A 22,912-nucleotide genomic window follows, 5' to 3' on the forward strand; every position below is an offset into this window, starting at 1 on the left:
AAATAATGGCTTATGAAAAATTCCAGAAATGGGTGAATAGACAGCAGAGATGACAATGCATGTTATTCTAATTATCATTTACTTTTCCTGATTGTTGACATTGTATTTGGAACTGAGTGAGGTGTTTAATAGCCAGCAGTACAAGGAGATGCAAGTTGAAGGAGGAATCACTCACAGTATATAACCAGAACAGATGGCCCAGTTGTTGTGATAGCCATCTATGGGGAGGGCCTCTGGACCATGAAGACAAAGAGATTTACATTTCCGGATAGTGACTGCATCCTCCCCAATTATTTTTTTTTTCTGTCAGGAATTTGGAACTGTAAACAGAGAAGCAGGCATTGGGAGTTGTTGCAGGTTAATGGAAGCCATTTGTGAAAGGGTCCATAAAGTTGAAAGCTGAGGATCTGCCATAGTTCTTATTGTACCAGTTAGCTATTGCAGTGTAATAAATGACCCCCAAACTCAGTGGCTTAAAACAACAATCACTTATTATAATGCACATATTTGTGGGTCATCTGACCTCCACAGAACTCACTCAAGCATTTTTTAGGTTGGTTAGAGGGCCTGATCTAGGCCTAGCGTGGCTGGCGTAGCTCTACTCTGTGAGTCTCTCATACACTTTTGGGACAGATGACTGGGCCAGGTATTGTTCTTGTCACCGGGATGATAGAAATGCAAGAGAAGTAGAAAAATTCAAGTGTTCTTGAAGCCTAGCCTTGGAATTGGCATGCTTTCATTTCCAGCTCATTTTATTTAATGAAAACAAGTTGCATTGCTGAACACAGATAGAATGGTGGGTTTTGTGGCTTGAATGTTTATATCCCCTCCAAAACTCATGTCAAAACTTAATCTTCTTTGTGGTGGAATTAAGAGGTAGGGTCTTTGGGAAAGTGATTGAGTTATGATGGCTGCACCACATGAATGGGGTGCATTTTTTTTTTAATGAAAAAGCGGACGGGAATTAGCATTGGCTCTATTTTGCCATTCCATCTTTTCTGCCATGTGACAAGATTCATCCCCTCCAAGGGCACAGAAACCCATCACCATCTCAGACAGAGTGATCATTCCCCTCACCAGAAACTGAACCAGACAGAAACTTGATCTTGGACTTCCCAGCCTCCAGAACTGTGAGAAATACATTCTGTTTATAAATTACCCACTATGTGGTATTTTGTTATAGGGGTACAAACAATCTAAGAGAGTGGGGAGATAGACTCTGCCTCTTAGTGAGAGGAATGACAAATCCATATGATATGGGGACGTGAAGAACGAGGGTCCTTTAGGCATATCATGCTGCTATGGCAGAATATGGTTGTGTTGATTGCTGATTGTTGTTTGCCCCATACCCATTCAATACATTTGTTTCTTTTACCCACCTCAGAAATAACAAGCAGGAAGCACCTTGGATATTGCTGCATGCCAGGTCTAGCCCATAAGTATTGCCAAAGGAATGAGCTTGACTGTGTCCTGGTTTAAGATCCAGTTCTCATGGCCATGGCACTAGGTAGGGAAGGCAAAAGAAAATGAACAAAATCTGGTTTCTTTACACTGGCAGTTCACTGGCACAGTGGGAGGATAAACAGGTCTCTTGTAATCCAGGGCATCTCAAACCATATGCTTGGGCTTCAGTTTTTATTCAAATCCCCAAACTTCTCTTTTAACTCCACCCATGTTTCTACCTGACATCCTCCTTGGGGAAGTCCATGCCCCTGGACATTCTGGAAATGCTACCTACTTCCATTCTCAAATTAGGATTTTTATATTCACCTCCTTGTATCACCATGGCATTAAAATATAGGAGGGGTAACTGCTGTCCTGGGATGTTTTATTTGGTGGTGGTGTCTTCAGGGCTGAAGATTACAATGGAATATGCCTGCTCAAGGCAGGCTTTACCTGCCTAGAGAAATGAACATCTTTTTCTAATTTGCACACAGATGTTATATAGAACAACAATAGCTCAGGCTTTCCTGGTTTTCCCTTGGTGACAATTCTAATCCTGGTGATTTTCTTCCAAGTTAGTGCAAACCATAGATGCCTTTGTGGCTCAAATTACTCAAAGAGCAACTTCTACCTTCTAGTACATAGTCACCAGTTGGTCTTATATTAACCAACTTTTTATTCTAACTCTCCTTGTATTATTGTGAAGCCTGTTTTCCTTCAGAATGTTAACTCAACTCATTTCTCAAGTACTACTTGAACTTGAGGACACTAATATATTTTATTCTCAGTTTTACTGCCCATCACTAACTAAAACTGACTCTAGTTGTTTGTATGAGAAAGAACCTTAACTAATACATTAGCTAAAGAAATGCCACAGAGAAATAACAGGATTGCTTAATCAACATGGCAGCTTGATCTGCAAAAGTTAAAAAAAAAGAAAAAGAAAAAGCCAAAGTAGTCGTGGCTGTATTAGCAGCATCAGGCAATTACAGAATCTGCTGCAATAAATGGCCAAGGTTATGGCACCCATAAAGTTTAATTTGCATTCTGAATATTACCATGTGTTCACTGAGAATGCAAAGCAGGCTCTGCAGGTTGTGAGCAACTGAATTACAGTGCATTTCAGGATTTCTTTGGTCCATGCAAAGGCAGGAGGAGAATGGCTTGTTGGTGTGTGGTCAGCCTCAACCTTTGCCTCCTTCAGCAGGACATAGGAAACATTAAAAGAGATGGCCCTTCTGGGCTACTGCTGGAGGAGATAGAATCACCAGATGGTCTGGTGTAAATTGTCACTGGGCCACACTGCAGCCAATCGGATTATCTGGGTCATTCTGGGGATTAATGTAGATGGTCAGAAGATTGATTAGGTTGCCATGATTGGAACCTGCTGGTATGGGAATGAAAATGATTTTGCCAATTGTGTCAAATGTGTGTTATTCCAAGTTACCCAGTGAGAAAGTGAGCTGGCATTGTGTGAAGACACTGAAATTGGATGAGAATCTCATTGCTAGAGAACATATAGGAAATTATATTTCCAGATCAATGAAATATATAAGAATCATACTACTACAGGAGAAAAGGGTTCTAAGTCCAGAACATTTTCCCGCAGCTTCCTCACACTTAGGTATCATGCATGCGTCTGTGGCAAGGAAGGAGGCCAGGGCTCTGATTCACTCTGATAATCTTCTCTGCTAGGCTGTATGGATCTCCTGGTCATCTTTCCATTCTTGGGCACCTTCCACAGGCCAGCATTTCCCATAAATCCCTGTGGAAGCCCCCTGTTATCAATTGCTGAGGTTGTATAAGTAGGATTGTCCTTCCAGAATGTCTGTCTGCTCCACTCCTAACTGCTCTACCACAGCCATGAGCATGACAGGCATCAGACTTAGAAAGTCATAGGGAATTATTTTTTAGTGAAACAAGGAGGAATTTTAGGATACCAGGAGAGTGTGAGAAAGGGAGGATGACAGGGAGAGAAGGGCCAAAAGTGTCTCCCTATTCTTTATTCCTTAAGTGAATGCAGTGCCAAGCCACATTCAAAGATAACCCCACTAGAAGGTGAATCTTGAGTTGTCAAATTCTCAAGCACCTCAAGACTGGCTCAGTTCCCTCAGTCTTGGAGGTGTTGTGTGAGTAGAGAGGGGAGGAGAGAGGAGAGGGGAGGAGAAGGTAGGAGTGCTCCCTGCTTGAGGTTGAGCCCCTTCAGCACCATGGCTGATCATTCTAGAGGGGGAGCTGTCCTGACCCATTTTGTTACAATGCTGAGGGCAGGAACTGGGAACCAACTGTGACATCCAAAACAGAGCTTTCACCTCATTTGAGATGCTGATGAACAAGGATTTAAAATATTCACCTCATTTCTTTAATAAGTGAGTTAACATCATTTTTTAAAAACAGGATTTGTTTTAAGGAAAGAATTTTGTTGTAGGTCTCTCCTATAACAAAGCAGAGTGTATATATATATATATATATATATACACACACACAGACACACACAGACACACACACACACACTTATCAAGAAAAAGTAAACAAAAAGCCTACATAAATGAATGTAAACAATTTAAAATTATTTCTACATAAATCACTCAGAGAAAAATATAACATAGGAAAAAAATAAAAATCTTCATAACCTCCCAGTTGGATTTTAGTATATTTCCTTCTAGTTGTTTTTCTATATGTGTGAGAAAACCTTTTAAAAAATTGGATAATCGATGTACATACATACACCACACATACATACTTTTCAAATCAATATTAGTTTACTATGGCTGCCATAACAAAATATCACAGACTTGGTGGCATAAAGAATAGGAATTTGTTTCTCACACTTCTGAAGGCTGGAAGTCCAAGATTAAGGTGATGGCAGGTTTGGTTTCTCTGGAGGCCCCTCTCCTTGGCTTGCTGATGGCAGTCTTCTCTCAGTGTCCTCATGGGACCTTTTTTCTCTGTGCACTCCTGGTGCTCTTTCTCTTCCTATAGAGACATCAGTCATACTGGATTATGCCTTCTTTGAACCTAATTACCTCTTTAAAGACCCTATCTCTGGCTGGGCATGATGGCTCCTGCCTGTAATCCCAGCACTTTGAGAGTCTGAGGCAGGCAGATCACCTGAGGACAGGGGTTCGAGACCAGCCTGGTCAACATGGTGAAACTCCCTCTCTACTAAAAGTACAAAAATTAGCTGGGCATGGTGGCAGGCACCTGTAATCCCAGCTACTCAGGAGGCTGAGGCAGAAGAATCACTTGAACCCAGGAGATGGAGGTTGCAGTGAGCCGAGATCAAGCCACTGTACTCCAGCCTGGGCGACAGAGTGAAACTCTGTCTCAAAATAAAATAAAATAATAAAATAAAAACCCAATCTCCAAATACAGTAACTTTGGGAGTTGGGGCTTCACCATATGAATTTTGGCGGGACAGAATTCAGTCCGTAACACTATTTAACATTATATAATAATCTTTCCCCTACATCATTAAATTGTCTTAAAAACATTTTGATGACTATACTATAACTTACACAATATTTTCCTATTATTTTAATTGTTTATAGTAAGCAAAAGGTTATTTTACTTATAAGAAATATTTCATGATCATCTTGCATAAATGTTAAGTGTGACTATTTGCCTTTCCAGTAAATTTTAAGCTGTTGTATAAAAGGCATCAGGGAGAGATCTGTGGTAAGGGACAGACCCAGGGGTATCTATGGGCTAGATTGCCCTCGTTTTATCCCATTCTTGGACTATAGGCCATTGACAAGCACAGTCCCCAGGTCCATCAACAGATACCCCCCAAATGTGATCCCATCCCAGTGACAGGAGGTGTTTGCCAGCTCCCACTTGTCCATCTGTGCTATGGTCCCTGTTACTGACTTTCCTCTGATCCTCCACTTCCCCTTCTCTGGACCTTTACTCCTCAGCTCTTCTCATAATTATGCAAGGTCTCCTTACTTTGGCACACTCCTTATTCCATAATAGTAAGAAGAGCTTACTATATGCAGAAGAGCTTACTATATGTTAGGGTACAGATCAATCATAATAGGTAGGGTAGTTCTGCATTCCTAACTGATACACGCAGTTTGTCTCTCTGTACTTCAATATCCTCATATGTAAATTGAGACTAGCATACGGGGAAGTATCTAGATGTTCTAAGGTACACTTAGAACAGTATCTGGCACATAAAAAGGACTCAATGAATTTGGGCTGTTATCTTCATTATTGTTATCACCTGTATGCCCAGGTGCCTGCTTTAGATTTGTAATTTAGTCCAAGTATGACTCCTGGCTTCTTTCTTGATTCCAGTAAAAATTTGCTCACAGAAACATTTGCAAAGCATAGTTAATTTTACTGGTCAGGTGTAGGAAGACATGAAAAGAATTTTACATCATGGTATTACAAGCAACTCCCAGTTGAAAAGCAAACTTTCTTATTCTTAAATTTTCTTCTGCTGCATACCCCTGGGCATTCCCACTGATTCTTTACCCAAAGCACCCAAAGCTGCTACCTCATGCCTTCCCGGATGTTCCCTCCTTATCTGCTCTCCTCATCTCCTCAAGTCTTGTTTATCCTCCTCCTCCTCAAGAGCAAACCCTTCTTTTTCTTGTTTTGTCCTGTCAAGCAGCTTGACCATGGTTTTATTACTTGAATTATTGCAGTGGTCCTTAACCTGGGGCAATTTTGGTACCAATGGGATATTTAGCAACGTCTAGAGATATTTTTGGTTGTCACAACTGGGAGTGATACCGGAATCTACTGAGTATAGGCCAACGATGATGAAAACATCCTACAACAAAAAATTATCCAGTCCTAAATGTCAAAACTGCTGAGATTCAAAGAGTGAACTAGTGCAATGCTCATGTTCTCAGAGCCTTAGTGTTAACCCGATTAGCTTACCAAGACAGTTTTACAAGAAAAGACGGTTCTCTTCCCTATAAATTACTTTGGCTCTGGCTATTAAGAAAATACATTTCCATCTCTGCACAGAGAAGTTGTAGCTTTTTCTGCACTATAATGCAAAACATGCTTCCGTTGATTAGCTTCTAGAGCTGTGCTTCCAATGTGACAGCCACTTGATAGATATGGTTATTATATTACCAAAAGTGAACGTTAAAAATTCAGTTCCTTAGTTATACTACTCACATTTCAAAGTGACTGCCAAATGGGATAGTGCAGATATAGAACCTTTTCGTCACCCCAGAAAGTACTATTGGACTGTACGATTGTATACTGAGATTGGACCATGAGGTTGTAGGGTAATGAGACTGTAGTGTTTGCCCCTAGACCTTCATCATTCTTCTTTTAAATTTAACTTTTAAGTTCAGGTGTACACATCCAGGTTTGTTACATAAGTAAACTTATGATGGTTTGTTGTACAGATTATTTTGTCATCCAGGTATTAAGCCTAGTACCCATTAGTTATTTTTCCTGATCTCCCTCCTCCCATACTCCATCCTTTGATAGGCCTCAATGTGTGTTGTTTCCCCTCCATGTGTCCATGTGTTCTCATCATGCAGTATTTGGTTTCCTGTTCCTGGATTAGTTTGCTAAGGATAATGGCCTCCAGCTCCATCCATGTTCCTTCAAAGGGCATAATCTCATTCTTGTTTTCTAGCTGCATAGTATTCCATGGCGTATATATATCACATTTTCTTTATCCAGTCTCCCATTGATGGGAATTTAAGTTGACTCCATGTCTTTGCTACTGTGAATAGAGTTGCAATGAACATATGTGTGCATGTGTCTTTATAATAATGACTTCCAGTCCTTTGAATATATAACCAGTAATGAGACTGTTGGGTTGAATGGTATTTCTGTTTTTAGGTCTTTGAGGAATCACCACACTGTTTTCCAACATGGTTGAACTAATTTACACTCCTCCCCAACAGTGTTTAAGTGTTTCTTTTTCTCTGCAACCTTGACAGCACCTGTTATTTTTCAACTTTTTATTAGTAGACATTTTGACTGGTATGAGATGGTATCTCCTTGGGGTTTTGATTTTCATTTCTCTAACGATCAGTGAGACTGAGTTTTTTTCATATGCATGCTGGCTACATGTATGTCTTCTTTTGAAAAGTGTCTGTTCGGCCGGGCGCGGTGGCTCAAGCCTGTAATCCCAGCACTTTGGGAGGCCGAGGCGGGTGGATCACGAGGTCAAGAGATCGAGACCATCCTGGTCAACATGGTGAAACCCCGTCTCTACTAAAACTACAAAAAATTAGCTGGGCATGGTGGCACGTGCCTGTAATCCCAGCTACTCAGGAGGCTGAGGCAGGAGAATTGCCTGAACCCAGGAGGCGGAGGTTGCGGTGAGCCGAGATCGCGCCATTGCACTCCAGCCTGGGCAACAAGAGCGAAACTCCGTCTCAAAAAAAAAAAAAAAAAAAAAAGTGTCTGTTCATGTACTTTGCCCACTTTCTAATGAAGGTGGTTTTCTTGCTTGTTGATTTGTTTAAATTCCTTATACATTCTGGATATTCGACCTTTGTCAGATTCAGAGTTTACAAAAATTCTTTTCCATTCTGTAGCCTGTCTGCTCACTCTGTTGATAGTTTTCTTTGCTGTGCAGAAGATCTTTAGTTTAAGTAGATACCATTTATCAATTTTGCTTGTGTTACAATTGCTTTTGGTGTCTTTGTCATGAAATCGTTGCCTGTTCCTATGTCCAGAATGGTATTGCCTAGGTTGTCTTCCAGGACTTTTATAGTTTTGAGTTTCACATTTAAGTTTCTAATCCATCTTTTTTTTTTGGATTAAAACAACACAGATGTATTTAGCACTCACACTGCATGTCTAAAGCATGTCACCTGAGGGATGCCATATTATCATCATCATTCAGGGACCCAGGCTGACAGAGAGTTGGCCATGTGACTGACATCACCATCTCAACATTCTAACAAAGGAGAATGCAAGGGGAATCACATGCAAGCTTTGAATTACTTCCATCCAAGAAAGACACCGTTACTTCCACTCTTATTTAACTGGCCAAAGAAAGTCACATAACCCTGCCTAATTCCATGGGGTTAAAGAAGCATAGTCTTCCCTTGTGTTGGGAGAAGAGGAGAACCAGAACTACTAGCAAACACCACTAACATGTGCTTCATCATCCATAATCTACCTCCTTAATTCCTTTCTCCTCTTCTTCCCTCTCTGATCTATCTGAACTGTATTCCCTGATCCCTTGCCATTCTAATGTTATCTCCTTCCATCCCTTTCTTTGTTTTGTTTTGTCTTTATGTTTTTGATAGTGAGTTTTTTTTAATAAATTTTTGGGGAACAGGTGGTGTTCAATTACATGAATAAATTCTGTAGTGGTGATTTCTGAGATTTTGTTACACCCAACACTCAAGCAGTGTACACTGTACCAAATGTGTAGTCTTTTATCCCTCACCCCACTCCCACCCTTTTCCTTAAGTCCCCAAAGTCCCTTGTGTCATTCTTATACCTTAGCGTCCTCATAGCTTAGTTCCCACTTCTGAGTGAGAACACACAATGTTTGGATTGCCATCCCTGAGTTACTTTACTTAGCATAACAGTCTCCAGTTCCATTCAGGTTGCTGCAAATGTCATTACTTCATTCCTTCTTGTGGCTGAATAGTTTTTTTTTTTTTTGTATATGAGTAATTGTTTGTATTTATGAAAGGGGTTCAGTTTCAGTCTTCTGCCTATGGCTAGCCAATTCTCCCAGCACCATTTATTGAATAGGGGATTTTCTTGCTATTGCATGTTTTTGTCAGTTTTGTCAGAGATTAGATAGTTGTTTGTGTGTGGCCTTATTTCTTGGTTCTCTATTCTGTTCCCTTGGTCTATTCTTTTGTAACAATACCATGCTGTTTTGGTTACTGTAGCACTGTATGATAGTTTGAAGTTGAGTAGCATGATGCCTCCACCTTTGTTCTTTTTGCTTAGGATTATCTTGGCTATTCCGGCTCTTTTTTGGTTTTATATGAATTTTAAAACAGTTTTTTTCCTAGTTCTGTGAAGAATGTCAATGGTAGTTTAATAGGAAACTATAAATTGAATCTATAAATTGCTTTTGGCTGTATTGCCATTTTTATAATATCGATTTTTCCTATCCATGATCATGGGTTGTTTTTCCACTTGTTTGTCTCGTTGTTGATTTCTTTGAGCAGTGTTTTGTAGTTCGCCTAGTAGAGATCTTTCACCTCCCAGGTTAGTTGTATTCGTAGGAATTTTGTATGTGTGTGTGCGTGTGTGTGTGTGTGTGTGTGTGTGTGAATTGTGAATGCAATTGTGTTTCTGACTTGGCTCTTGGCTTGACTGTTGTTGGTATATAGGAATGTTAGTGATTTTTCCACATTGATTCTGTATGCTGAGATTTTCCTAAAGTTGTTTATCAGCATAAGAAGCTTTTGGACTGAGATTATAGGTTTTTGTAGATATAGGATCATGTCATCTGCAAAGAGATAGTTTGACTTCCTGTCTTCCTATCTTTGTCTTGCCCGATTGCCATGACAAGAAGTCCCAATAGGAGTCATGAGAGAGGGCATCCTTGTCTTGTGCTGGTTTTCAAGGGGAATGCTTTCAGCTTTTGCCCATTCACTATGAGGTTGGCCATAGGTTTGTCACAGGTGGCTCTTATTATTTTGCAGCATGTTCCTTCAATAGTTAGTTTATTAAGTTTTTAACATGAAGGGATGTTGAATTTTATTGAGAACCTTTTTGTGCTTATTGAGAAAATTATGTGGTTTTTTTTGTCCTTAGTTCTGTTTATGTGATGAATCACTTTTATTCATTTGCATATGTTGAACAAACCTTACATCCCCAGGATACTTGATCATGGTGGATAAGCTTTCTAATGGCTGCTGAATTCGGTTTGTCAGTATTTTGTTGAGGAGTTTTGCACTGATGTTCCTCAAGGATATTGACCTGAAACTTTCTTCTTTTTATTGTGTCTCTGCCAGGCTTTGGTATTAGTATGATGCTGGTCTCATAGAATGAAATAGGGAGGAGTCTCTACTCCTCAAGTTTTTGAAATAGTTTCAAAAGAAATGGTATCAGATACCCTTTGCACATCTGGTAGAATTCAGCTGTTAATCTGTCTGATTCTGGGCTTTTTTTGCTTGGTAGGCTACTGAATAACTGACTCAATTTTAGAGCTCATTATTGATCTGTTGAGGGATTCAGTTTCTTCTTGGTTCAGTCTTAGGAGTATGTATGTGTCCAGGAATTTGTCCATTTCTTCTAGATTTTTTAGTTTATGTGCATAGAGGTGTTCATAATATTCTCTGATAATCATCTGTATTTCTATGGGTTCATTGGTAATCTTCCTCTTGTTTTTTCTAATTGTGCTTACTTGAATCTTCTATCTTTTTTTCTTTATTAATCTAGGTAACAGCCTATCTGTTTTTATTAATTTTATCAAAAGACTAGCTCCTCGATTCATTGATCTTTCGAATTTTTTGTGTGTGCCTCTCAATCTCCTTCAGTTCAGCTCTGATTTTGGTTATTTCTTGTATTCTTCTAGCTTTGGGCTTGGCTTGCTCTTGGTTCTCTAGTTCTTTTAATTGCGATGTTGTTAAATTGAGATCTTTCTAACTTTTTGATATGAGCATTTAGTGCTATAAATTTCCCTCTTAACATTGCATTAGCTATGTTCCAGAGATTGTGATATATTTTATCTTAATTCTCTTTAGTTTCAAAGAACTTCTTGATTTCTGCCTTAATTTTATTATTTACCCAAAAGTCATTTAGGAGTAGGTTATTTAATTTCCATGTAATTTTGTGGTTTTAAGTGAATTTCTTAGTCTCTCTCACCATTCTTTTTTGTTCACTTTTGTAAATCATCATGTCTTTTGTGATCCAGTCAGGAAACCATAGCAGGTGTCACTTTCTAGCACCAGAGTGAACTGAAAGCTCCTCTCCTGCAAAGGCCTTCTGCCTCAGATATGAGGAGAAGACCTATATTTTAAAAATATAGGTCCTTTGAAGGGAATGTAAACTCCTCAAGGGCAGGAGTTTACAATTTATCTCCCTAAGGACCCATGGCACATAGCATGGTATCTGACACATGGTCAGCATTTAATAAATAACTAATTCAGTGAGTTGAGTGAACTACATAAATCCTAACAAGTTACGTATCTGTATGTTGGTCTGTATCTTGGCAATCTAGGGTTAAGTAGACCTGGCCATCAAGTTGGTTTGTTGTAGCCAAAACCTACATTGTAGGGAAGAGTAATAAACAAAGAATAGAAGTTTGCATTGGCTTCTGGTTCCTCCTTGCCAGCTAGGTGGCCTTTGCTAGTTATTTGGTTGATTGCTTAATCTCTGTGGGGCTCAGTGTCCCCTTTGTAAAATGAGAATCTAATTTTTGACTTTCCTACCTTCTCGGCTTTTCGTGAAGTTCAAATGAGGTACATAGATATCAGTAGCTTTTATTCTTATCACAATTACACAGGCAATGGTCCTAGTTAAAATTAGCAGGGGCCATATATTTCTTCTCCCTGTAGAATTCTAGCTTTCAGACTCATGGTAACATTTGATTATCTCACTATTGGAAAGTTTTTTTGGTTACTTTGAGCTCATTCCTTGATCTTCTTTCTGTTTTCTCATTAAAAAAGAAATGAATCTAGTTCAGAGGGCTTTGCTAAAGAATAGATAAAGAATAGCTAATGAATAGCTGTAAATGCCAAGCAAAGACAATAGGCTGCTCTCAGGGCTCCAGTATCCTTGCATTCCACCGTATCAGTCTCTTCCATTTTCTTTTCAGGCTGGCATTTAACACCACCCCTGATGACATTATGGTTTAATCTTCAGAGGATGGTATCACAGAAGTTAACACTTTTGTCATTATCCATTGAGCTGATTTTGAGATTCCTAAAACGGTTTAAAAGCAAGATCAGCTGACTTCAGTCACAGCAGATATTACAGGTAAAACATGTTCTTCTGAAATGGCTATTATGTCTACATCTACATCTACACTGAAATTCATCATCTGCAGCTTCATTCTCTCTTCATTTTAGTCGGGGAGGGAGACCCAAGTTTGGTGCATTCAACTCTGAAATTCCCATGTTGTAGGCAGTATTTTTGCAGCATACATTTCCAACACTTTACCTTAATTGCAATGCTCCTTGTTTTACTTTACTCATATGCTATCTATCTTCCAAGTCCCCTGTCTTTTTTCTTTCTCTCTGGGACTACTGCTGGGACTACTTCTCCAACAATTTCCTTCTCTGTAGTGACAGAATGATAGAAACTTAAGGCGAGAAAGGACCTAAAAGATCCTCTAGTCTTAAACATCCTATAATCCTTCAATCTCTCCCAATTAGTTGTTCAACCTATGCTTGAACAAACTATTACAACATATCAATTACTTTGGCGTTAATAAAAATGGTCTAATTTTCTTATAACTTAGTTTTCACTCCCCAGTGAAACAGTCATGGGTTATTCCTTTATTATGTCTTTCAACCCTTAACATATTTGTATTGGTTGGGATTGCTTTTGACTGCATGTACCAGAAATCTTAATAAAGTTGGCAAACAAATAAAGCTTTATCTTCTCTCATAACAAGAAGTCTAGGAGATAGGCCATTGTTGTTATTGGCTCAGTGGGTCAATGATGTTGTCGCCAGCAAAATTTTTGCACAGATCCCTTTGCTAAAGCTTTTTCCAGGCACCGTGATCACATTTAAGGCAGAAAGAAGGCAGTCACATCTATAACTTTTTGTCATGAGAACAATAGCTTCTTCAGAAAATTTTCATTAGTTTTATGCTTACATCTCATTGGCTAGAGTCATCATATCTGCAAGATTGGGCTATAGAAACTGAAATGAGATTGTCATGTTTGGTGTATCCCAATCATAATCCATAACCTAGGGATAGGCTTATTGCCTCTTTCCAAAATATCTGGGGTTAATCAGGAAGAAAGGGAAAATGGTATTAGGAGGGCTACTGTCATAGCTGTGTTCCTCAAGAAGCTAGTCACGAGACAAGTTTGCTAGCAAAAAGGGCTTATTTAGGAGGTGATCCCAAGAAGCATTAGCAGGAGAGTGGGAAAATGAAAAATGGATGGATAGAAAGATGTATTAATGAACAGGTTAATGCTTTGGGCAACTGTAGCTCAGTCCTACTCAGGACAGCATAGAGCTTTCCTACCTGTGGTAAGGAAGCTGGGATATTGAACCATTCATTCCCATCCATCATTGGTAGAGAGCTGCTTCCAGGAACACTAACTTCTAAGCACCTCCAACCTATCCCTTGTGTGGACTAAGCATCTCCCTCAAGCAGAGAGTTTTAGAAGCTTGTAACAAGAGCAATCCATGTACTCAGACGTGGTGAATGCCAAGGGACATGCAGTGTCTGCTAAGCTACCATCAATGCCAGTCTCAGTACTTACAAGGTACTCAATAAATACTTTGATTCAATGAACACTTATGGGGTACCTACTACTTGCCAAGTACTGTGAAAGATATTTACTAATTGATTTACTCTCAGAGGGACTTTCTTAATATAAACAAAAACAAAACACATGGTCTTTATACTCAAATCTTGATAAATTATAGAAATGCACTTTCCCCATGGCTGTGACCCTTCTCCTTTCCCTATTCAATATTGGTGATTAAATCTTTTGTTCCTATCAAAGGCATCAGTCAGTACTAGAACAGCCTGTCACTGCATATAGTGTAATTCTTAGGAAACAAGCTGTTTTATTTAATAAAATGTTCAGTGTTTCTGAGTTCTACTTTGTCCTTAAGAGCAGTTATTTACTAAGTAGCACATTAGTTGCTTGAAAAAAATGAATGTCTCTTTTTCTTATTCTAGAATGGCGATTTAGTGCCATGACCTACCTCTCATTATAACCACCATTGTTCTTTTCTTAATAACTTAAATGAGGACATGATTGTCATGAATGTAGGTGTTGCTTCAAACCTCCCTCAAAAGTTATTCTTAGGTACCTGCTACAACAGGAAGAATATAATCATCCTGCCATCCAAGGCTAGCTTTGCTCCAATGTGAAGTTCTCTTGTGCCTGGTGGATTGAGTCTGATGATGGTGCCATGACTATTTTGCTTTCAATTTCTTTTGCTTCCCTTCTTTTCTGGCTCCGCCCTTCTGCACTCAGTGACCACAAATTTATTAAGTACTGCAGTGGGCTTTGATGCCTCTCTAGCATCTATTCCACTCCCTTGCTATTGGGGTAGGCATGTGGTTTGGTAAGACTGACCATCACACTCATAGCCAGGGGCAGGACATGACTGGCTTGTGTGAACCAGACAGTATTTTCCTGGTCGTGCTGATTAGTTCATAGGGGATTATGTCCAATGAGTATGGAGCCAGCCTGAGAACAAAGATGGCACAATAGAGAAAGATAGATCTGAGAAAATAGAAGTGAAATAAAGTCAGAGTCTAGTTCAAACTGTTTTAGAAACTATATTAATTTCTATACTTTTTAGTTCCATGAACTAATACATTTCTTTTGTTGTTAAAACAATTTGAGTTGGTTTTCCTTTACTTGCAGCCCAAAACATCTTGACTGGAAAAAAACGAAAACCCTGCACTTCCTTTTTTCTTCCAGCCTTGAATTGACCCTACATTTCACTCTGTATTCTCCTTTTGTTTCTCTAGGTTCCAAATCTGGATTTCAGTCACCCAGTATCCAGCCGGCAATATCTTTTCAAAATGTGGCCAATACTTGACGATGGAAAAACCCAGTCATTCAGCTTACTAAGACCTTCTCAGGTATGGGGAATTACCATAAGACATGCCAAGTATGTCCCCAAATCGTGTCTTCTGACTATAAACTCCATAAAATTTGCCTAATTCTAAATTATATAAAAACTCTGGCAAGAAAATGTTTGACAATAAGCCTAGTTCTGGAATTGGTGTTCAGGGTCTTTAGTTCTCCTATTGCAAACCAAAACCCATTTATTTATAAATGGTGAGTGATTAGCTGTGGAACCTGGGAAGTGTAACTTACAGCAAATTACATTTAGTGTAGTTCACCTTGTGTTGATCTCTGAGGAAGAAATCATTTTCACTCACAAGAGCTAGTCAAATGCAAATCTGTCCGTTTCATAAAACAGCTATTCTTCAACATACTCCAAAGAGCATGAGAAGAAAGAGCCTTCTTCTCCTGAGAGAAGGCTCATGAGAAGAGTTACAGTTAAGTATGAGGAGGGTTTTTTTCATGCAAGGTGTTTTAAGAACTAGAATGGGTTATTCAATGAGGTTAGTAAATGTTATTTATTTAGAGATTCTTAAAAATAAAGTGGGGCTGGGCGCAGTGGCTCACGCCTGTAATTCTAGTACTCTGGGAGGCCGAAGTGGGTGGATCACGAGGTCAGGAGATTGAGACCATCCTGGTTAACATGGTAAAACCCCGTCTCTACTAAAAATACAAAAAAATAGCAGGACGTGGTGGCATGCACCTCTAATCCCAGGTACTCAGGAGGCTGAGACAGCAGAATCTCTTGAACCTGGGAGGCAGAGGTTGCAGTGAGCCAAGATTATGCCACTGCATTCCAGCCTGGGTGACAGAGTGAGACTCCATCTTAAACAAACAAACAAACAAACAAACAAAAATAAAGTGGTTTGATGCAGGTGAAAATTAGCTTAATGACAATGAAAAATAGTCTTTAGCTGTCTGATGATTGACCCTGAAAAGCATATACTTAGTTTCTTTTAAAAGACTGAAGAAAGCTTTCAGAACAAATAGCACTATAAACACAGACATAAAAATTTGCACTACCTTCAAAGTATGGGTTCTTTCTTTTTTTCTATTCAACAATAATCCCATAGAATTTGTTGGCCTCTGACATTCCAATGCATAGTTGTTGGTAAAATAGGTCAGGTTTGGTTGAAGTCTGACTATATGGCACGTTGATTTTGCTCTTACTTTGGCCATCTTTTGAAGCCTTGCTTGGTGTACTTACATGTGGTCAGAGAGTATTTATAGTCTTCTCAGTGATCTTGGCATTCCTAATTTAGAAGCAATAGGAACATCTAATGACTCACTGAGTCCTGTTGATTATGCCTTCTAATTCGCTGTAGAATACAGCACCTCTTTCTCCTTTTGTGGTTGTTGTCCTATTCAAAATCTTATTTCTTGCTTCTCTTATACCTCTGTTCCCCTAGTTGGTTTCCTTGCCCTCTTATCTTACTCTTCTCCATTGGGTTATCATGAAATCTTCTACATCTTATTCCTCACTTAAAATACCACCATCATTACCATGTTATAGAAGCACCTTCACAATATGGGTTCAGCCAACTTTTCCATCCACCTCTCATTTCTCCTTTACACATGTGAGGTTCTGCAATGTACCACATTGCATTCATCTTGCTCTGTACCAATTGTTCTCTCCAATTTGAACAGCAAGGATGCTCCCTCCCTTTTATTCTTTCTTGTTAACATCTCCTCAGCCTTCCAGATTCAGCCCAGCCACCACTTCCTCCCTGACACCTCAGACTAAGTTAGACACCCGTGGGTTCCCACAGCACTTAGTGCTGATTGTCAGTCTCCTGAGATCCTAGAGGACTGGAGCTATGTCTTGCATTTCTGCATTTCTGGCATAGTTCTTAGAGCATGGTACAGGTGCTCAGGAAAGGTTTATGAAATGAAGGTCTGAATGAATGAGGTAGAGATTATGTTTCATTTGCTTTCTTAGGGAAGGAGAAATGAATGAGTTAGGCTCATTATGCACTGCTGAGGGGTATGGACTGTGGTTGAGCTAAGTTATGCCTTTGTAAGAAAGACATGGTTAGCGCTGTTCGAGGCTGTTAATCAAAATCTAGACTTCTGAATTCCAGTTCACAATGCCATAGAATTCCAGCGTTCAAACATACTGAAAGAAGACCAGGTGGCTTGAGCTTGTCCAACTCATACAGGGAGTTACCTAACTGATCCAAAGTTACTATGTACCCTGGAGTTTGGGACACCCAAGTAAGAGCTGAAAATTTGGGCAGAAATAATCTTTATCAGCATGTCCTCAAATAAGCCCAAACTAAAATCTCACTTATAATATGAAAAGGTTTCAATGGATCTTTCAACAGTGGGTCTATTAACATTTTAAATTTGCAATTCACAGAGAGTCCAATAATACCTAATAGATATTTATAAATGTGACAAGAGCTTTATGTAATTTTGCCATTTAATCTCTGCAACAACCCAAAGGGATAGGAAATGTTATTATTCCCATTTTACAGGTGGGAAAGTTGAGGTTCAGAGAAATTAAATAGTTTAGGTAACTTTCTGAAGTCATACATTTACTGGTAGTGGAGTTAGAATTTAAAATTATATTTGTCAGACATCAGGGACTTGCACTCTTAATTAGCCACTTTTTTCAGTCTTAGCCACCAGGGAAAGCAACATGTGCGCATTCTCAGTTCTTTTTATTGATACTGTATCAACAAAAGCATATGAAGTTTTCACTATATAAACAAAGTAGCAAGATGTGAAGCATCAAATATTTAAAACTAAGAATTTAGAATGTAAGTAAATACAAAGGGAAAATATTATTCTAGCTATGGAAGGCATAGGTTATTATTAACAAAGTGATAGATGACAAACTGCAGTCAGAAAGGGGGTAGATAAATTGTGCAAGGTCATAGAGTGAGTGGCTGAAGTTGGATTTGAAGAAGGCCCATCTTACTCTGAAATCCTCTCAAGGCCTCAGTTGTTGGGTGCTGATAGGCTCTTATTTAAATTTGTCATGGAAACATAGAGCAGGAATAAACTTAATGCCAAAAATCCTGCTTACTGCTTGCCATGTGATAGAAGACACAGTTGAAACAAAAATTTTTACCACTCAAAGATAACATTCTGGCATTAAAGTGAATTAAAAAACACAATGTGATACTACCTCATACCCACTTGAATGGCTACTATCAAAAAGATAGAAAATAAATACTGGAAAGGATATGGAGAAATTGAAATTCTTATACACTATTGGTAGGAATGCAAAATGCTGCAGCTGCTTGGAAAATTGTATAGTAGTTCCTCCAAAAATTAAAAATAGGAATTACCATATGATCTAGCAATTGTACTTCCATGTATACACCCAAAAGCACTGAAAAGCGGGAACTAAAAGAGATATTCATAAATGACTGTTCATGACAGTGTTATTTACAATAGCCAAAAGGTGAAAGCAACATAAATGTCCATCTGTGGTGAGTGGATAAACAAAATGTGGTATACATATAACAATCGACTATTTTTCATTCTTTTTTTTTTTTTTTTTTTGAGATGGAGTCTCACTGTGTCACCCAGGCTGGAGTACAGTGCCGTGGTGTGATCTTGGCTCACTGCAACTTCTGCCTCCTGGGTTCAAGTGATTCTCCTGCCTCAGCCACCAGAGCAGCTGGGACTATATGCACGTGCTACCATGCCCTGCCGATTTTTGTATTTTTTAGTAAAGATGGGGTTTCACCATGTTGGCCAGGCTGGTCTTGAACTTCCGACCTGTGATCCACCTGCCTCGGCCTCCCAAAGTGCTGGGATTACAGGCGTGAGCCACTGCGCCTGGCCTATTCATTCTTAAAAGTATATGAAATTCTAACACATGCTATGAAATGAATGAACCTTGAGGGCATTAAGTAAAATAAACCTGTCAGAAAAGGATGAATACTGTATGATTTCGCACATATGAAGTGCCTAGAATAGTCAGCTTCATAAAGACAGAAAGTAGAAGGATGGTTGCCGGGGCAGGGGTTGAGGGGAATAGGGAGTTATTGTTAATGGGTACAGAATTGCAGGTTTGCAAATAAGAACTCTAGAGATGGATGGTGGTGGTGGTTGCACAGCAATGTGAATGTATTTAACACCATTGACTTGTATACCTGAAATGCGTAGGATGGCAAATTTTATATGTGTATTTTACTACACTTAAAAATAATTTAAAAATGAGCTAAGTGTTACCAGTCAGAGTCCAGTCAGGAAACCAGTTACCGCTCTAGCCTTTCAAATGGAAGAGAGTTTGATAGATTCAGTCACACATGGGTTGGCCAGCAGAAGATGATGAAGCCACTCAGAGGTTAGCAAGAGCAGGAGGCTGTTCCCATCCCTAGGGCTAGAATTCCACAGAGAGGAAGGTGTATTACCTGGTCCTAGAATCTCGGCCCACATAGTTGGAACGAAATCCACAGCAGTCGGGGTGTGTGGGGCTGCTGCCAGGTGAGACCTAGGGCAGATAAAGGAGGATCTGTGTCTGGAAAGAGCTGGAGACTCAGGGGAGATGTAGCTGCTGCTGGATGCAGCTGAGGCGGGAGAGAGGGGAAGAAATACCCTAGCATCTCCCTCCTTATACCCTGCCATCTTCTACTAGTACCTCCCACGGACTGAAACTACCAGAGATCAGTTAGCAAAAGAGCCCAGATATGTAGTTTCCTGTGACACAGAGCAGAGCAGTGTACATAAAAAACCAATGAGATATGGATCTAAGGGCAACCTGGCAAAATACCAGCACACTAGTTTGTGAAAGGCTTCTTTCCTCCTTGTTTAAAAGCAATTTATAAAAATCTCTCTTCATTGAGTTTCAAATACCTCCGTGCTCACTGATACTGATTATTATTAAATTAATTCACTTTCTAGACATTAGAAACATTTATTAAGAGCCTATATATATTTGAACAGAGGTTTAGCTTTGAGTATCATTCAATGCTTCAGAAACTATCTCTTGGTCAACAAACTTCAGTCACCCTGAGCAAAATGGTATACTGTTTTGTTTTGATTTGTTTGTAAAGTGTGAGCTCAGATGGAATAAAACTCTTGCTCTTCCTTTAAAATCAGATCAGAGTTCACTTTCTTCTCTGGCTCTTCATTCACCCCAAACCTAGATTAGTGTTTCTTTTCTCTGCAATGTCAGCACCATGCGTTTACTTAGAGTATAATACTTAAAACAATTTTAACATTTTGTTGATTTGTCTGTTCTTTCTACATAAGTCTACAAACAACTCAAGAACAAAGACATTATGTGTGTGTATGTACAGAATATATATATATATTTTCATAGATATGTGTGTGGGTATACTATGCTATCTCCAACACTAACAACTAACAATAACCATTTCAGGGCCAGATACATTGTAAGTACTCAATACATTAAAAAAAATGAATAGTTATTTAATGAAATACAATTAATAGATTTCAGCAGCTGTTTGGATGTGGGGAGCAAGGAAGAGGAGTCAAAACTGCATGCGAGCTCTTCAGCTGTGGTGATTAGGAAGAATTGTGCTGTTAATATAAATAACAAAGAATGGGGTAAAACCTTTTTAAATAAAAGCTTTGTGAATTTGGTTTTTGAAATATTCTAATAGACAATCAGAAGTATGGAACAGGCCTCAGAAGCAATGTCAGGGCTTACAAATAAATTTGAAAGTCATTTTAATAGATGGGATTTATAGAGGAATCATCATGTAGCAGCAGCTTGTTTTTTCCATATATTGCTACAACAGTGTTTACTCTTATCCTACATTCTCTTTTAGTACTTTACTACTTCCATATCAAGAGGTGGAGTCTGTGTCCTCTCCCCTTGAACCTGGGTAGGCCTCTGTGTTTGCCTTGACCAACAGAGTATAGAAAAAATAGCCTTGTTTTAGATTTCTGCCTTGTTCTCATAGATTATTTGCTCCTAGAACACAGCCACCATCTTGTGAGGAAGCCCAAGCAGCCTTTGGTGAGCTCATGTGAAGAGGAACAGAGACCCCTGGCCCACAGTCCCTGAACCCCAGCCATCAGCCAATACCAAGCCAGCCACATGAGTGAGCCATCTTCAATGAGGAGCTTTCAATACCCACTGGAAATAGATGATGTGGAATAGAGCTGAGGCATATCACATCTACCAAGCTTTGTCTGAATTGCAGATGTGTGAGTATCATAAATTATTTTTATTATTTTAGAGTATTAAGTTCTGGGGGTAATTTTTTATATATTAAGAGATCATTGACAAATGTAGGTGGAAAGGATCATGAAATTTGAGTCTGACAGGCCTGAATTCAAATGCCTGTTTCTACTATTACCAGGATTGTGGCTTTAGGCATTCTACTTACACTGTCAGAACATCACTTTCCTCAGGCATAAAATGGAGCTAGCAATGCTTATTGCAGTGGGGCTGTTACGATAATTAAAGAAATTGTTATACATTAAATGCATAGTGCTGTGTTTAATCTCTCTGGTGATTAATAGGAGTGCTATTTCCCCAAGAACTAGAAAGTTGAAGTTTTGTGAGCTCTCTGAAGAAAGAATATGCATGGAGTAGAACAGGTCACTTGGGCATGAATAGGGAACAAAGAGTAAAAACGGGAGTTGGTGAGGGAATAGTCAGAAGACGAGGAGGAATCAGGACTGTGTAAGATTAATTATTTCACTCAAATTTTCTTCAGAAAATGTGAAGGTCCTTAATTTAATTTGAAAAAATTTTTGATAAAATTTGAGTGAAATAAGAGACAGATGAATGATGAAGATAAATGAACCACAAAGGCACCGATTCCTGCAGTAAAGAGGTGATGAGTGACATATGACAGAACAGTGTTGACAGAGCAGAGTTCTGGGAGCCTGAATACTAAGGGGTAAAAAGAAAGGGAATAGTGAATAGCGAGAAGAAGCAAACGGTTGGCATTTATAGATGCCTTAATGTCTAAGTGTGTATGTTTTTCTTTAGGTATGTGAGAATATCAAAATATGAAAAAGGTATGTATCACCCACCAAAATTTCTCTTTCTCCAGTATAGTGGTCTTTCTCTTTGCTCTAGAAATTTATCCAGATGCACCTTCTGTGGGTTTTATTTATTTATTTATTTTGAGATGGAGTTTCACTCTTGTTGCCCAGGCTGGAGTGCAGTGGTGTGATCTCGACTCACTGCAACCTCTGCCTCCCGGGTTCAAGTGATTCTCCTGTCTCAGCCTCCCGAGTAGCTGGAATTCAGGGCACCCATCGCCACACCCAGCTAGCAGGTGCACCTTCTAACCTTCTAACTCATCATCCACACTCTTCTGGTTCTCCCTAGAGGATTATTTATTATGTTTATCACTGCCTTTGTGGGTTATTTTTTCTTATCTGTTTTCTATTTACATTTGAATGATCATTTTCCAAAATGTCACATCTAATTATTTACCATAGTTGTACATGCTTGTTATACTCTGATTTCAAAGTGGAAAGCAAAGTGTACAGATAAAGAACATAATGACCAGGGGATCAATGGCCATATCTAGAAATAGAAGAGAAGTGCTTTTTAATAGATGTAAATGAAAGCATACCATTAAAAACTACAAGTTTCCCACCTTCACTTGATTATCTGATACTTTCAGTGTGCAATTAACTAGTCAGAAGGTATCTACTATTATAATCTCAGAGTTTTTGAGTTAAACAAATGACATGTTATTTCATAAAGAGGGAAATGGAGACTCTAGAAAAGATACCTGTGTGAAGTTACAGTTACTCGCCCTCCTACAGTGGTTCAGTGAAATTGATACAAACGAGTGATCATAGTAAATCCACGGTGAAAACCTAGTTTCCAAATAGTCCA

At 39.1% G+C, this 22,912-nt stretch overlaps 1 protein-coding gene across 1 annotated transcript in view; it reads left to right on the top strand.

The window, feature by feature from the left end:
• The first annotated feature begins 21,564 nt into the window (after positions 1-21,564).
• The window catches only part of LOC116537523, a 618,525-nt gene continuing 617,177 nt past the window's right edge, over positions 21,565-22,912 (top strand). The window contains exon 1 of the mRNA XM_032259719.1: positions 21,565-22,077. Coding sequence (XP_032115610.1) covers positions 22,035-22,077 — 43 coding nt within the window. The 5' untranslated portion in view covers positions 21,565-22,034. The remainder of the gene's footprint in view (positions 22,078-22,912) is intronic.

Source organism: Sapajus apella, unplaced genomic scaffold (assembly GCF_009761245.1).
Source record: "Sapajus apella isolate SASKATOON/1434 unplaced genomic scaffold, GSC_monkey_1.0 scaffold4, whole genome shotgun sequence".
Lineage (NCBI taxonomy): Eukaryota > Metazoa > Chordata > Mammalia > Primates > Cebidae > Sapajus > Sapajus apella.